General features: G+C 41.1%; 1 protein-coding gene across 2 annotated transcripts in view; it reads left to right on the top strand.

Annotated features, from left to right (window-relative positions):
• Window positions 1–16,376, top strand: part of LOC132911676 (cadherin-99C) — a 114,893-nt gene that overhangs the window by 93,599 nt on the left and 4,918 nt on the right. Inside the window, exons 1-14 of one of the 2 annotated variants that reach the window (XM_060968449.1) lie at window positions 3,206–3,328; window positions 5,352–5,501; window positions 7,209–7,427; window positions 7,592–7,786; window positions 8,837–9,124; window positions 9,282–9,599; window positions 9,872–10,012; window positions 10,697–10,981; window positions 11,151–11,324; window positions 11,739–11,948; window positions 13,400–13,531; window positions 13,828–13,944; window positions 14,741–15,139; window positions 15,461–16,089. In XM_060968449.1, the coding sequence (XP_060824432.1) occupies window positions 3,254–3,328; window positions 5,352–5,501; window positions 7,209–7,427; window positions 7,592–7,786; window positions 8,837–9,124; window positions 9,282–9,599; window positions 9,872–10,012; window positions 10,697–10,981; window positions 11,151–11,324; window positions 11,739–11,948; window positions 13,400–13,531; window positions 13,828–13,944; window positions 14,741–15,139; window positions 15,461–16,089 (3,332 nt within the window). In that variant the 5' untranslated portion in view covers window positions 3,206–3,253. Of the gene's footprint in view, window positions 1–3,205; window positions 3,329–5,351; window positions 5,502–7,208; window positions 7,428–7,591; window positions 7,787–8,836; window positions 9,125–9,281; window positions 9,600–9,871; window positions 10,013–10,696; window positions 10,982–11,150; window positions 11,325–11,738; window positions 11,949–13,399; window positions 13,532–13,827; window positions 13,945–14,740; window positions 15,140–15,460; window positions 16,090–16,376 lie in introns of those variants that run through there. The other variant, XM_060968448.1, reaches the window with a different exon arrangement.

Here is a 16,376-nt window from a genome sequence, read left to right as displayed (position 1 = left end):
GGCGCGCCGTAACCTAAGCTTGAAATTTCATTCTCGTTTGACTGCCGGAAATTGTAAACGTGGCAAATTCGTCCTGTAATATGTGAAATTTATTCCTGTGTGTCTCGTTCTCGTGATCGTTGAACGCGAAACGTGATCGCGTGCAATCTGCGAAAAACTATGTCGCTTGATAGATGCGTATTCGAATCACGCTCCTACGAGTCGCGCTCAGATCTATCTATATAAACGTTGACGAAAGTGAAATCGCGTCGTAAGTCGCTCGTTTCACATCTTTTATTCCGCGAACGTATTTCAAGCGAATCGAAAAACTGTACGCCGAAGATAAGTCAGTCGAGTCTAGTTGGCAAGCGTTCGATAAAATAGACGTTGTTAGCAACGACGACCGATAGGCTGCGAATGATAAAACGTTTTAAACTTTAGCGAATATCCATCTAATTTTTCTTTGTCTCTTCTTTTTCGATATTTTATATTCGTATTTTTAAACTCGATATTTCCTTGACTCTAAACCCAGCCACGTTTTACTGATTCGAATCTTTACCCGATATAATAGAATATTCGTAAACGATATACCTAACGTTCTATCGTTGAATAGGAGAAATGGGAGCTACATATGTGTCGCGAGGAAACGCGTCAGCGAGAGTCGTAAATTCTCGCTACGATTCGGCTAATCGACGCCGCGAAATGGTCGCTCCCCGCGTTTCGTTTAGGATAACCGGGGTGATTCACTGAATGCAACTTATTCTACGGTTGTAGAATAAATATGTATGTTTGTATCAGAGTAACACTTACAGTTTATATAAGGTGTTGGTTTAAATAGTATCGGAAGTTACCACTAGAATGTTCGAGTTAGATCTTGTACAATGTGACTGATTTGGACGCGACCGTACAGAGAGTTTTCGACTGCGACTGATCGGTTAGAATGTTAGATTGCGACTTTTCGATGCTTCTCAGTGAGTTCGCTGGACTGAGCGATAGTTGTAGACGTGTTGAATGATTTGAAGACGAAGACGAACTAACTTGATAGTGACGATGCTGTGTCGGAGGTGAGCTAAGGAAGGGTGTGTCTAACGCACGGAATCATCTGATTTGTTGATGACAATTTTTGGCTGGAGAAGTGAGGGTAATAGAAATTGTTTCTATTGGTTAGTAAGACTATCGATGGACTAGGAAGGGTATTAGCCGCCCTCGATGGAAAGTTGAGAGTAGGAAGCATCGCACGTGTGAACACTTAGCGTTCACGTGTTTTCCAGACGCGAACCAGAAACCTTAGAAAACGCTTTCGTGAAAAAGCCCTTGTTTGGGATGAAAGACTTTCGCCAGAGTTTTCTGAGATTTACAGTCAGTCTGCGAGTGTCTTCAAGAGTACGCAATAAAGATGTGCAGGCATCTGACTGCTATACGTCCGCGAGGTGAGGTCCGGCTCAGGTAGAGAGTCGGCCGACGTAACAATATGTTTATTTATGACAGCATCGGATCTATATCTCTAGTTTTGAAAATAGGAAAAGAGGAGGCGTTCCGTTTCGAATTTGTCGAAGCGAGTGAGCGTAATTGCGAGTGGTCGAGCTGTGCGCGAAACGTGCCATCAGCAACGAATCGTTCGTGGAATTGAGATTAATGGGGAATATTAAATATTAGAGGGATATACGCGAGGATGTTGATGAAACGAACGATTTCTACAATGTGGCCACGGGAAGCCGCTTGTCTCGTATATAGCAAGTGTTGGCGCATTGGCGTAGGTGCGCATCTATCGACGTTAGTTTTACGCGTTTTGGGCACCAAAGATGCAGAACGCGTTTAGATTTCACCGACGATTAAAAGTTTATGCAAATCGCGGAACCACGGTCGGTTATGTCCATTATGACGATCAACATTTTCGATTCCATTCGTGCAATAGGTCTCTCTTGCAGATATATCGAAATTCCACGTACGTCGACGTACATAATTTAGATATATCCGAGACCAATTATTCAGATATGACCAAGTACGAAATACCAGCATCGTTTATATTCGCAGTTTGATTTGTTACACTTGAATGTTACGACGAACAGTTGATTTCTACGCCATGGTGCAGCAGCGATCGCGAAACAGTGATTACCGATCGTGGATTGGTTCCTTCCGCGTCGAACGGCCAGCAATATTGGATAGATAGCGGCGTGACTGGGTTTGAAACCTCCGATAAAACAATGAGGGCAATCTCGTGCGAGAGTAGGTAGGATGCCTGTTCGCGAAGTTGATGTACGCGGTATAAAATTACACGATAATCCCGATTCATGGCAATGGTGTTATCCAGGCGTGTAACAACTAGTGCGCGCGGATTGCGCGCAACATGTAGCGTACATAGAATGTTTCCGGGAAACAGGAAACACCATGCGAATCCCAAAGCCGTTGCGGACGATGGCGCGTGCGAAACACGATTCTATGGATGATAGATTTCTGTGAAGATTCAGCACTCGTATGTAGCACTCGTCCGCGCGATACTCGTAAAAGGAAATGACAGCGTTTCAGCGATAAAATCGTCGAACCGTACCAAGATGCGTTTCACGACGCGCCGTTACATTTTGCAGTTTATTCCAAACATACGATATCGTACCTATACCGCTGTCTTTCAACCGTTTGGATGCTGAAACGGCTTTAGAAAGCCATCGCTTTCTTCGTTTGCTTCGTTTATTCGTTGTTCCTACGGCTGTCGAGCGACATACGTGCATGCATAGTAGCTGTCAATTACACGCGTCATACGAGAAACACGGCATCTCGTTTGTGTTGATTATGTAGCAAACGCGTTGTGACGCGTAGCGATATGTGGCTTTGTATAATTTTGCATAAAGATTTCAAAATTCAAATTGAAACAATGGACTTGATCGAAAGCGGCTCGGAGGTGAACTAAGGAAGGGTGTGTCTAACGCACGGAATCATCTGATTTGTTGATGACAGTTTTTGGCTGGAGAAGTGAGGGTAATAGAAATTGTTTCTATTGGTTAGTAAGACTATCGATGGACTAGGAAGGGTATTAGCCGCCCTCGATGGAAAGTTGGGAGTAGGAAGCATCGCACGTGTGAATACTTAGCGTTCACGTGTTTTCCAGACGCGAACCAGAAACCTTAGAAAACGCTTTCGTGAAAAAGCCCTTGTTTGGGATGAAAGACTTTCGCCAAAGTTTTCTGAGATTTACAGTCAGTCTGCGAGTGTCTTCAAGAGTACGCAATAAAGATGTGCGGGCATCTGGAATAAAAGTAAACGTCACGCGAAATCGACGATGGAACCTTTTAATCAGGTGAAAGTGTTGCTGCTCGTGTTACTTGCACGGCAACAAGTCAACGCTTTTTCAATGGTGAGTGAGCTGACCGCTAAGCATATAAGTTGGTCGTGTACTTATGGATTACATGCAACGGAATCGTTTAACTTCGACATTGACATCGGCGTGACATATGGCGCGCGTAAGCGTACGGCAGAAAGTATAAAAGCTTCTTATTAATCTCTAAAAATAACCGTTGTCGCGCTTACGCGAATTTTATGTCACGTATAGAACACTATATATTACAAATCATTACTGTTGAAGTGATCGTCACTTCTGAGAAAACTCAACATCTGGTCTTCGGTTTCTCAACCGCCTAAGGTCTTCGAAGGCGCATAGACAAAAGAATGCGTTTAGGAAAGACCATAAGCGGTACACGTCCGACGTTGGTTTTGGCAGTTGTCTTTAGTCTCAGGGTAACGTTGCTAGCGGGAGGATCTGGATCGGCTTACATAGTACCACATATTTTGTAATTTACTATTCACAATATATACACTTTCAATACCTTGCAGTTTGCTCACGCATTTCTTTAATTCCATCCACTGAATAACCTTAACAATTACGAATGAAATCTAGAAGGCGTACGCGATAACATGGCGAACCTTCGTAGTTGCTTGAACTCATGATCGATCTCTCTGCTAGTCGCAAGGGTAACGTGGATCGCTGTAACAGCTGCTGCTACAGGTGTGGCTCATTTGAATATTGCGTGGAACAGCTGGCTGCACGTCTTCTCCAACGTATTGTCCTCCTTTCCGCCAAGTACACAAACCTTGTCGACTGTAAATGTCGCGTTCCGTACACTCCTTCTTTTTCCTTCTTTCAGCCAGATTAGATATTAAAAGATTATCAATGAGGTAAGGAAATCGACGACTAAACTCGTAAAAATATTTTTCTGACCGCCAAGGCGCCAGATACAATTGTCTCTCGGTTACGACGGTCGGTGCCACGCCCGTAAACGGTGCTACAACACACAAGAGGAAGAGGAAAGAACGAACAAAGGGCAAAGTGAAAGAGAAAAGTTCTTACGAAGCGGTAACAAAGTCTGTGCTGGATCACGATGGCTTCGAGTTCCACTGGAACTCGTAACCGCGGGCGTTTCGCCTTCTCATCTTTCGCCCGAACTTTTAGTACGATTTTAATACGAAGCCTTGCCTTGGCAGATAAGCACGCTCTTGTCACTTTGCCGATTCGCAAGCAACAGTGGAACAAACGTTCTTCTTCTTTTACTTGCGACGATCGAACTTTCATAATTTTAGAATAATCGAGCCAACAGCAGAGAAGCGTAGGTCCGTTGCGTTTAATTCGCATCGGACACGCTCCACCACCGAGTTGTTTAATACTTTTAGATGATCGAGTCGACGTGAAATTACAGGGAATTATCGACATTGATGGACACGTTGTTATACATATGCAATGGGATCCTACGGAGCTACTATCGTGAATATTGGTCCGTGCGCTGGAATCGCGTTAACTCGGCTCGCGATGAAACGCTTTGTTCGAAACGATATAATAGTATGAAAAATTTGTAAATGTAAATTGAAGAAAAGGATATGTATATACGCATGTAGTTGGAAGTAAGTGGTAATAAGAAATAAGAGTGTATAACGTAGTCATTATTGTTAGCATATAACTTTTAGTAATTTTATTTTGTACCTAACTTATTACATTTCTGTGTTCGTCCGGTCTCGCAACATCGTTCGCAGCTATATTTCCTTCTACTACGATAGTCGTTTATTATTCTCTTCGAACTCGTTCAAATTCGTGGGAAGCAAGAAATATCCATAGTACGAAGCGTATTTCAATAAAAAAAGCCTTTTGATATGAATCGCATTTTTTTTATGATTGGTAATATTACAATCGGTACCGAGTCTCGATTGCAGCAAGAAGGATTTATACAGTCAAATTGGATGTCGTTAATGTTTTTTAATGTATACGTTACTGCGGAGAACGGCGAAAGAAATTGGAAATTGTTTCATCACATTGGAAGTACAACCGTGACCTTGATGTTAATTGGTAAAATGATGAGATAAGAAATACACGATAAACTATTTGTTGATAGGATCGTGCAAGGAACGTATCCGAAAGGTTCACATCTACCACCACCCTGACGGTAAATATCAGAGACGACGATGATCAAGATCCTTCCTTCATCTATCAAGGTTGTATGCTGTTGGATGGCGCCTGTATTAATCCAGAATATTCGGCATCCGTAAGTACATTTATTTCACGTTGAAATCGAATGCAGCTTTTACGTTGATCCGAAATCTAGGGCCTGTAATTATTTTAAACAAATAATCTCCTATAATTTGGTATAATCGCACGATAATAAGCGAATAAAGTAAGACTTACATATTACATTATTACTGTTAAGAATTGTGGATCCTTGGTGCGGAAATAATGTTGAAGGAACATTGACTATACACTGGGATGTAATATTTAAATAATAATACATTTATTACTAGAAGGATTTCTCACATATTCTTCGATACATACTTGGACGCGTCTCCTCACTTTCTCTACATTCGACGACTGCTAACCGACTCTTCTGGACGCTTCTTCACAACTGCCAATCGTCCTTTGTCTCAACTCAGGCCTGGACGCGCTCAGACGCTACACACACATGTATCCACACACTGATACTCACATACAAGTAACTCTAACATGCATTTAACCCAGTCCAACACGAAAGATTATACATATCTCAACAATTACGTATCATTAAGCTATATACATACATATATTGGCTGTTTACACGTACAAGATGTAATAGAATATGAAACATACTCGAAAATGAAACGGGCCATAGAGAAGTACGAAAAGACCAATTAAAGCTTGGCGCATATATCGTTGCAAAAACGTTGGTTGAATATAAATGTTAAGCGGCAGGCCTCGTACGTGTTCTTACATAGCCGAGCAATGCGTGCCATTTACCCAAATTGTACGACGATCGAGCGAACTTTGGTAGATCTAAAAAATTGTGAAGAATTGTAAGGTATAATGGGTACTATTGCGTTTTACGAGTTCGCGATAGATAACGATTTCTTGGAGAAAATTGAGGCTACTTCGAACGAGTAAACTTTGGTATACGTCGATATAAACGTATAGAAGACCGTTAGTCTTAGAAACTGAACATTGGCAAACGGACGTAATTTTTGATCGCGGAGTACACGTACGGTTCGACGTACGTGTCGCGTAATTTCTGAATAATTACACAACTGTCGATTTGTAGAATAGTCTTTATTTCTTAGACTTAGTGTTTTATTACAAAGGTCAATATTGTGACTGAATTGGAATTAAAAATGGAACTGTTTGAACGGTCTCGTACCATCAAAGAAGAAAGCTCGGTGCGGGTGTTCCCTTTGGAACTCAGAACGCGGATTCGTTGTCCACACTTTTTGGTGGAAAAGTGAGGGTAATGATCCGCGATGCCCATTGGTAAATGAATTAGGTAGTAAAGACAAGGAGAGCTAGATATGGCTCGTGGGCATCCTTGTTTATGGGAAAAGTCTTATCTTGCCAGACACCCGCTTTCTCCGTATTAGGTAAGAGTCGAGTGCAACAAACATAAACCGAAAATGTTTAAGTGAAGAAAACTGAAACTGAACAGATTCGGTTTATGTCGTCTTCTTAGGCCTGCTGCGAGTTATTAGAACAATAGATAGGTCTTGGCGTCCGGACTACGGGGAATCTCGCAAGGACCGTCAGATCTGGCGTACCACATGGCAAAAAGGAAAGTTGATTCGTGACATACGCGACGCAAATGCGTTAATGCGTTATCGTGCATTGTATAGTATAAGACGACGTGCAACCCTGGATTTTTAATACGCGACCGATTTCTTTGCTCTGAAATCTCGCGCGACAACGTTCTAAGTTATCGGCGAACCGGTTCTATACATTGTGCCTTTTTCTCCATCAGGTATCGAGTGGAGTGTTATCCGGGATACTTAATATATCGCCGGAGAAAATACAAGCAGTTGATATGGACAGTATAAACGCGCCCATTCATTATTCCTTTCTCAGTGGCAATCCATCGAATTATCGAGAATTTTTCGAAATAAACCCGAACACTGGCGCCGTGAAGCAAATCAAGGCGGTCGACACAACGGTTACCAAGAAGTTCGATATTATTATCAAGGTAAGAATCGTCGTGACGTAACGTTTATTGAACCTTCTCGTATCCGTGGATGTGGACGAGATGGCAAACGCGTATATAATGTTACGTATAATAGATAATAATACGTATATAATACATATTTATAAACGTACAGTAAAATTATTCATTTGTTTACTGGACGGAAGGCTGTCGAGGTGTCGGAAGCGAAACGATCGGCCACAGCGAAATTGACCATCACTGTGAAGCCAGTCGACAGTAACCCCCCGATTATAACTGCATCGAACATAGAGGGTTTCGTTGATGAGAATGCACCGATTGGAACAAAGGTTATCGACAAAATAGGCAATCCTGTGGTACTCACTGTTTCGGACGCTGATTTGGTAAGTTTAATCTTCGAAATCGATCTGACTCGGTTCAGCGAGCCATGGACCGATGCTTTAATTTCCCTCGTTCTTAATAAAAAACGTTCCCCTACCTATCCGCTGAATCGATCTCTTAAAAAAACTAGGAAAAATCGATAAAAGGAACAAAGTCAAAAATAAATATCTAAATATTTCGTTCCTTTCAAAACTAATTGCCACCTCTTCGATCGATCAAGGAACTCGGGTTTCTTCTTTTCTAGGAAAAATCGTAAACTCTTAGACAAACTACATCGCGTGACGACTCTACTTCGTTTCGCGAAAAACGTCAAGTATCGTCCGGAAATAGATCGACGCACGCTTGATGCGTTTCGTTTCAGCAAAACATCGACCGCAGAGTCGAGCGAATTTTATTCAAATAACGAATAGCTTGCCATGAGTTTATTCGCCGATAAGAAATAACGATTTTATTCGACGAAAAATTATTCGTTATTCAATTTCAGAACTAATTAAAAATGGGCGGCAAAGCAGAAAGCAAAATTCAGCTATTCGATTTTTTCTACGTTAGCCGATGTTCATTATCCTTTCAAACATTGTGAAAATGGCATTGATGTTTAATCGTATTGATGCATCGATAATAAATGACAAAAAGGATTGGATCTGTTCTACGTATGCGAAACTTTTCCCTTGATATTCGTAAGTTGCGACGTCATGTCAGCGAATAGTGTCTATGCTTGGATTCTGATAGTTCGTGGATCGTATCGAATACTGTCAAACGATGATGTGTACATGCAAATATAGAGTAGCATGGCTTTATGTTTCTATACCGTTTAATAATCGATGCACGCAAACAATTTTACCTTCTATCGTAGAACATGTAAATAAAGTGAATAGCTATATATATTAAGCGTAGAAAAATGTAATTAGCATGTGATTTCTAAACGAACATAAATAGCGTCGATTAAGTAGCGTTAAATAACTTTCGTATGGTTTAATTCGCGTGTTATAGCAGGCCTTGTTTTATCATATCTGTATATAACATTGCGTTTGTCGAATTAACTGTGCGTTTAGGGCCCCGAAGATCCGAAGCCAGCTTACACTTTCGAATTAACCACCAATTTCTTCGCGATCGATCCTTCCGGTATACTCGTCGTGAACGAAGAAAATCTGGATCGTGATCCTCCGAGTCCTGGTCGTTTCCGGTTTCAAGTGGTGGCCAGGGAAAAGACGGGTGTTGCTGCTTCTGCGCCATTATCCTTCGTGGTGATATTGAACGACGTTAATGACAACGCACCTATGCTTCCTATGATAGCTCCCATCACCGTTCAGGCTGGAGAAACAAAGAAAGTAGTGACAAAGGTAGGCTCGCCAATTCCATGATATTAATAGAAAATTTTATTTTCGGTTATGAATGGTATTTCCTACTTGTTTCACATTGTAAAAGAAAAAGAAAAAGAATGAAAATCTCATATTCGCGACTTGAAAGAATTCGACCGACCGATGTTGAATAATCTAGGTCGAGGCAACGGACAATGACGAAGGGGAGAATGCCGAAATAACGTACAGCATCTATCACGTGTCAAATAATGGACTACATAAATTTAAAATCGATCCGAAGACCGGCCTAATCGAATCCGTGAGAAAGCTCAACGCAGGCGAACAATTCAGCATTACCGTACAAGCTACTGACAAGGGTGGAAAATATTCACAGACGATCGTCGAGGTAAACGTGATTCCTGGACCCAATACCAGGAGTCCCGTCTTCCAGCAACCGGTATACGAGGTGCAAGTCAGCGAGGGAGCGTCCATTAATTCCACGGTCGCGACGATTACCGTAAGTGTTCGTAATTACTTTTAACGGTCATCTTCGTTTTACGCTAACTCGTAAACGTTGTGGAGAGAGCAAGAGGACGTTGAAACGAAGAGTAACCGATACTGACGTCGATTTTATCGGTAAAGCTGCCAAATAGGACGCGATTAACAAGAAACTAGGGAACGTTACCCGTTTCATTTTTTTCATTTTTTCTAACATTTTCTTTCTTTATTTCATCCTGAACTAATCATTTTTATTTACGTTTTTAACTCTGTTTCATCTCTATTTAATAGGCAGTTGACCCAGAGAACGATCCAGTGTCGTACTCGATCGTCTCGGGAAACGATCTGCGTCAATTTGCGATCGGTGACAAATCAGGCGTGATCACTGTTATAAGGAAGTTAGACAGGGAGGATCTGACCCGTTATCAACTGGTAAGTTTATGTTTGCGAATCGTTTAGTGCCTTTACACACTATCGACTAGTCACCGGTTCAAGACAGTACGTATATGAGCTCGTACACATTGGGCCCTAGCGACCAACCAAGTACATTGAATCAAGTTGACAAGCAACTTCCTTACAGACAAAACATTTTGCAGATAGTCGATCAGGCTTGCACCGCGGACGTCTGATTATTCCGCTATTTTTGAAATTAATTTCCAATCGGTCTTTGGTAAATATTACTCTATTAGTTATATCGATCATTGTCAGAAGAGCTGCCAATCTCTATGTCATATTCGTTACCGATAGTTTTATTACACTTAACAGCTCGTCGAACGATTTGAAGACCAACATTCGTTTTGTATGGCGTTCTTGTAACGAAGGACGCGCTCGATATTTTCTTTTTTGCAACTTCATAATTACAATGCTTCCCTCGACATCCATTCTGTTGGACGATCTCTACGATATTGACAATTTTCGAGTCGCTGAGCTTCGTCGCTGAGTTTAGTCGCCCGATTTTCGGTTGTCCGGTGATCTGGTTGATGGTGCACGAGCCTCTTAAGCACAGCTGTTGTGTTTCCCACTCTGCTACGCAAAAACGAGATCTACAATTTTCACAACACTCGCGTTCCATTTCACACAGCCCTGTCTGATTAACATCTTGTTTCTTCGTGATAGCTGATAAAGGCTGAAGATTCTGGCGGTTTGTTCAACACGGCAACGGTAAACATCAAAGTAACAGACATCAACGACAAGAATCCAGAATTCGTCGACTTGCCTTACGAGTTTACCGTGAAAGAAGGAGAAGCTAGGAAATTGATAGGTCGGGTGCATGCTGAAGATGCCGATGAAGGCATCAACGCAGAAATCACGTATTTCGCGCCAGACGACATACCGTTTACTGTCGATCCTGAAACTGGAGATGTGCTGACGAAAATCGTTTTGGACTATGAGCAAAATGACGTACGTTTGATTTTTATAACGTTAGTGATAGTAAAAGTTTCAATATTTCGTTGACGCAACGATCGTAAGGTACATACGTACATAATGGTGAAATAAAAAAATATATACGTGTATATTTAGAGTTTAGGAATAGGAATCGTCAGGAAATTAAAATGATTTCGTTCCTTAGGAATACAAATTTGTGGTAACCGCGAGAGACGGTGCTCCTGATTACCGCTTAGCTACTGCTACGGTTACAGTGAAAGTTATAGATGTCGAGGACGAAGTTCCTGTTTTCCATCAAAGTAGCTACGAGGCTCGAGTTAAAGAGAATATACCAGATTACACGGTGCTTCAAGTAACGGTGAGTTAAGTTTAAGTGACACGATTCGATATCGAAACTAGCGGTTACCAAGTCCACCGTGTCCTGATGGCGTGAAACGATTGCTCGACAAAAAAAGACGAAACTTTCCAAGAAAACGATACGGACAGGTCTTTTGATCCATTCGAAAGGATTTGAACGTTGCATCTGCTCCGACTATTCACAAAAAATCGAATTATTTCGAGTTTGTTAAAAAGATTAAGTAACTTCTGTATTTCATCCACTTTGACTCGATTTTTCTTATTTCTTTTAACTACTTGGTTCATTTTAACATAAATAAATTATAATTTTCGTGGTCGATTCTCGTCGTATCACTGTACTGGAAGAGTAGAACGTTGTAAATTCTAGACGAATAGCCATCCTCATCGAAGCTAAAACAAACGCGATCAATTCCAGGCTGATGATCCGGATACAAAGAAGCAAATCACCTACATGATTAAGCAAGGGAACACCGAACTATTTAGCATAGACCCGAAGACTGGAGCCATAAAAACCGTTCGCGGTTTGGACTATGAGAGGGAAAACCAGCATATCCTTATAATTGGCACCGTCGAAAATACCAGCGATTCGCCTGGTTCTACTACGAGGGTTGTAGTCAATGTCCAGGTATCGATCGTTGTAATTTTCTTAGACTCTATTGCATCTTGGAGAAATATTACCATTATTCAAAGACGAGTACTAGCGAATTTCTGTTCTATTTCCAAAATAAAAGAGAGAAGAAAGATAGGTTAAAAAGAATAGGTAATAAAACTCGTATTTATTTTTAACATGATATATTTATTCCTAACGTCTTGGTATATCTGTGCCGTGAAATGAGACGACAAATGAATTAACGCTTTTCGAAAAAAAGTGAAGAGGGGATAAAATATTTATACGTGAAACAAGTATCGTCGATTACATCTAGTAGATAGATGTAGCTAGTTTAGTTAACGAGTCCGTACCGATCTTGAAAACTATAACCAGACCCGAGCCCTCTAAAGCCCTCGGAGTTGAGATACGATTCCCGTATCTCTTGGTCCTTTGGTCTTGGTCCCTGACCTTGCTACCTGAAACAGTTCCGGCCTACAGGGGCCTTCCCTCGTCTCAGGCCGGTACTCTGCTCACCCGCCGACGTCCTTCGGGGAGACCTAAAGATTGCGTCTGACAACCACCGTACCTGCGGGGAGGCATAAAGCCTGCGCCTGGGATCCTCCATAGGACATCTAGCCAGCATTTGTTTATAAACCACTACCCCCACGAGTCCAACACTAGCCGAGGGCAGGGGAACCTCCGGGGCTCATCTCGGTCCCCGTGGTACCAATCTAAGTCATTGGTGAGACTATCGGAATGGCTCGATGGCCACGTCGCTGCCAGCCGGAATCCCTGTAGCTGTCGTTACAGGCAGAACCAGATGGAATTCACATAAGCGGCACCAAACAGGTACACCGGCTTCTGTCGATGTGGATGATCTCAGTTCTGGGTCTTACCCGGGCGGTCCCACCCTTGGCTTGGAGGTTGTAGGTGCGCTACTACGCAAGGCGGCATAGAGTGTAGCCGTAATTAAGGCGCCCTACACTCCCGGCGACCTACCCTGCAGTGTACATAGGAGATTCACGTAAGCGGGACGCTCCCCCCCCCTGGCTTGGGGAATGTGGGTTTGTCAGATTCCATAGACTCACGCTACCCGGCAGTCCTCCCTGCGGGAATATACGTGAGACAGTAGGATTCCGTTTATATAAACCTGTCAGTGGACAAGTTGATTTAAATAACCGGGTAGTTCGTTAGGGTTCGTCTTCGCCACCTATGATTTTTTTTTGTTTCTTTAATAGGAATGTATGCTCTTGTAAGATAATTCTACGAAACATTTGCTCTTAAATATATAATAATGTTGCAAATTTGTATCAACTGCCTGACTTCGCCAAGTATACTTGGTATCTATAGTTTTCGATCCGTCACAGTATCGATCAGAGTTTTAGTTTAATTAAAAGCAGGTCAATTAAGAAGACCTACTACGAAATATAATCGAAATATAATTTTTTTCAAGAAAGATGGTATTACATGCCTTTATTATTCATCAGGACGTTAACGACATTCCACCAGTGTTCACGTCAGTTCCTCGTCCGATTACGTTGGATGACGATGTTCCCATTGGCACGACGGTCATTAATCTCATAGCAACAGATTCCGATGGCACTGCTCCCGGAAATCAAGTACGTACTCGCAATTAGCAACCCTTAAGTGGTGGACCGCGAATAACGATGACTCTCGTCAATTATTTTTCATTCATACAAATCTTTTTACTTTATTTTTCCGGAATGCGTTTATGCTATTTTCTTTATTAGAAATTATACGTATACATACATAATTTCTATTTGTAACTAATATCGCATAACGATAGAAAGAAAAGAAATTGTTATCATTTGCCCCTCGATCGGATGTGATGGATGTTGGTCATGGCAGTTAACGTACAAAAGAAAGTCGATCATTATTGTCTTTCGATTTATAGGTGAGATACGAAATTGTCGGCCGTGAAATAGCGAACAAATATTTTGTGATCGATCCGGACACTGGCGTGCTTACGATACGAGACGATTTGCGTAAGGAAACGAACACTGAATATCAGGTAATATATGTGTATATATATGTTTGTATATATGTATGTATGTATGTATGTATGTATGTATGTATGTATGTATGTATGTATGTATGTATGTATGTACGTATGCATGCATGTATGTGTGTATGTATGTATGTATGTATGTATGTATGTATGTATGTATGTATATATGTTTGTATATATGTATGTATGTTTGTATGTATGTATGTATGTATGTATGTATGTACGTATGCATGCATGTATGTGTGTATGTACGTATGCATGCATGCATGTATGCATGTATGTATGTATGTATGTATGTACGTATGTATGTATGTACGTATGCATGTATGTATGTATGTATGTATGTATGTATGTATGTATGTATGTATGTATGTATGTATGTATGTATGTATGTATGTATGTATGTATGTATGTATGTATGTATGTATGTATGTATGTATGTATGTATGTATGTATGTATGTATGTATGTATGTATGTATGTATGTATGTATGTATGTATGTATGTATGTATGTATGTATGTATGTATGTATGTATGTATTATGTATGTGTGTGTGTGTGTGCGCGCGCGCGTGCGTGTGCGTGCGCGCGTGCGTGCGTGCGTGCGTGCGTGTGTGTGTGTGTGTGTGTGTGTGTGTGTATGAATGGATATAGTTATAAAACGCTTAAAATCTCGCGTTTCTATTCGGTTTTATCACGGAGTTCAATGTCGTTCTTTCTACGATGAATCTTGAACGTCTATCGTAAAATTAGACATAAGCCGAGCAGCATTCATCAGGACGAAGTTATTAATGTTTCAGGTTGATGTTCGCGCGTACGACATGGGAGAACCGCAATTAGCGTCTGTCACGACAGTGCCAGTTTATGTTCGTCACGTGGCCACGGTGCCGCCAGAAATCGGCTTAGGTTTTGCAGAAAATTCCTACAACGTCGAAGTACCGGAAGATGCGGGCGACAATACGTTGATCAAGATAATCACGGTCATTAATAGTCACGCACACGATACTACGCCATTAAAATGCGAAATTTATAGCGGTAACGAGAAGGAATTATTCGAAGCGAATGTTACGGAGGAACGGAATTGCGCGCTTAGACTCAAGAAAGGAGTCTTGGATTACGAAACAACGGAATCCTACCAAGTGAAACTTAAGTTGGAATCTTTATCAGGTCTATTGAATACTGACAGGAATACGACGATGGTACGTACTTACGAATAGGATATATTAACGTTGATTAGTATGTAAATAACAAAGGAAAAGTTGATTTTAGAAAAGCATCTAACATCGTATGATCATTTCATCGTCGTAACGATGTGCGATTAATTGTTGGAATTAAAGAAAAAAAAAGAATACAAAAATATATTTAAAAAACAACTCAAACGCCGAATCGTAACATTATAAACATTATCAATTTCAAAATATATAATTTGTCAACCACGTCGTAAATATATGCCGAATAGAATTGATCTACGATTTGCCTTTTTTCGAAACACTCGTTCGAATTTCTCTTCTGGATTGCAGGTAAAGATTCAAGTGCTCGACGTAAACGACAATAAACCGGAGTTCATTTTCGCGGACAGTAGAGCAAAACTATCGAGAGGACGTTACTTCGCTGCGATTCCCCGAACCGCCCAATTCGCGTCGACGGTTATACAAGTGAAAGCACACGATAAAGATAACGGGAAGTACGGGAAGCTCGAGTACAAAATACTTGGTGGACGAGGATCGGACTACTTCGCCATGGACAGTTCTTCCGGAATAATAAGAACTACCGCGACTTTCGATAACGTGGATCTGTCCGAGCTTCCATTCAAATTCGACGTTCGAGTTCGAGATAATCCTAATTCGACTGACAACTTCAACTCGATCGTAGCTCCAGTTATAGTGAATCTGATCGAAGAGGAGAATCTAATGATTCTAGTAGTTCAGGACGCGCCACCAGACGCGTTGCAAAAGGAAGCATCCAAGATCGCTGGTATCATCGAGGAGAAGAGCGGTCTTCTGATCGGCATCGATAGAGTAGCAGTGAGAAAAAATTTGACGAAAAATGGAACTATCGAGATGTACCCTCAGGATTCCGATGTGTGGTTCTACGCGATCGATCCAGATACAGAAGCTATTTTAGATAGGAACAGTTCGCGTATACAAAGGTAAGGGATTCCTTATTTATACATTATATTATGATCGCAATATCATCCGTAGTCGTAGTATCGACACGAGAATCTAACAATCATCGTGATTAAAGTTTTTTAATATAGAAGAGAACAACTGCATGCTCATCGCGTTTTTCTTTCCTTTAACTCAAAAATACATGATATCGTATGCGTGTATATTATATGTAGTCTATATGTAGTATTATCTAGGGAAAAAAGGAAAAAACAATATTATTCTTACTTATTCGTTTCCAAGTCTACAAGTAATTTTTCATTTTCATTGC

The sequence above is a fragment of the Bombus pascuorum genome, chromosome 11, assembly GCF_905332965.1.
Source record: "Bombus pascuorum chromosome 11, iyBomPasc1.1, whole genome shotgun sequence".
In the NCBI taxonomy this organism is placed as follows: domain Eukaryota; kingdom Metazoa; phylum Arthropoda; class Insecta; order Hymenoptera; family Apidae; genus Bombus; species Bombus pascuorum.
Note: the sequence above shows the minus strand (reverse complement) of the source record. Positions and strands in the feature narration are given on the sequence as shown.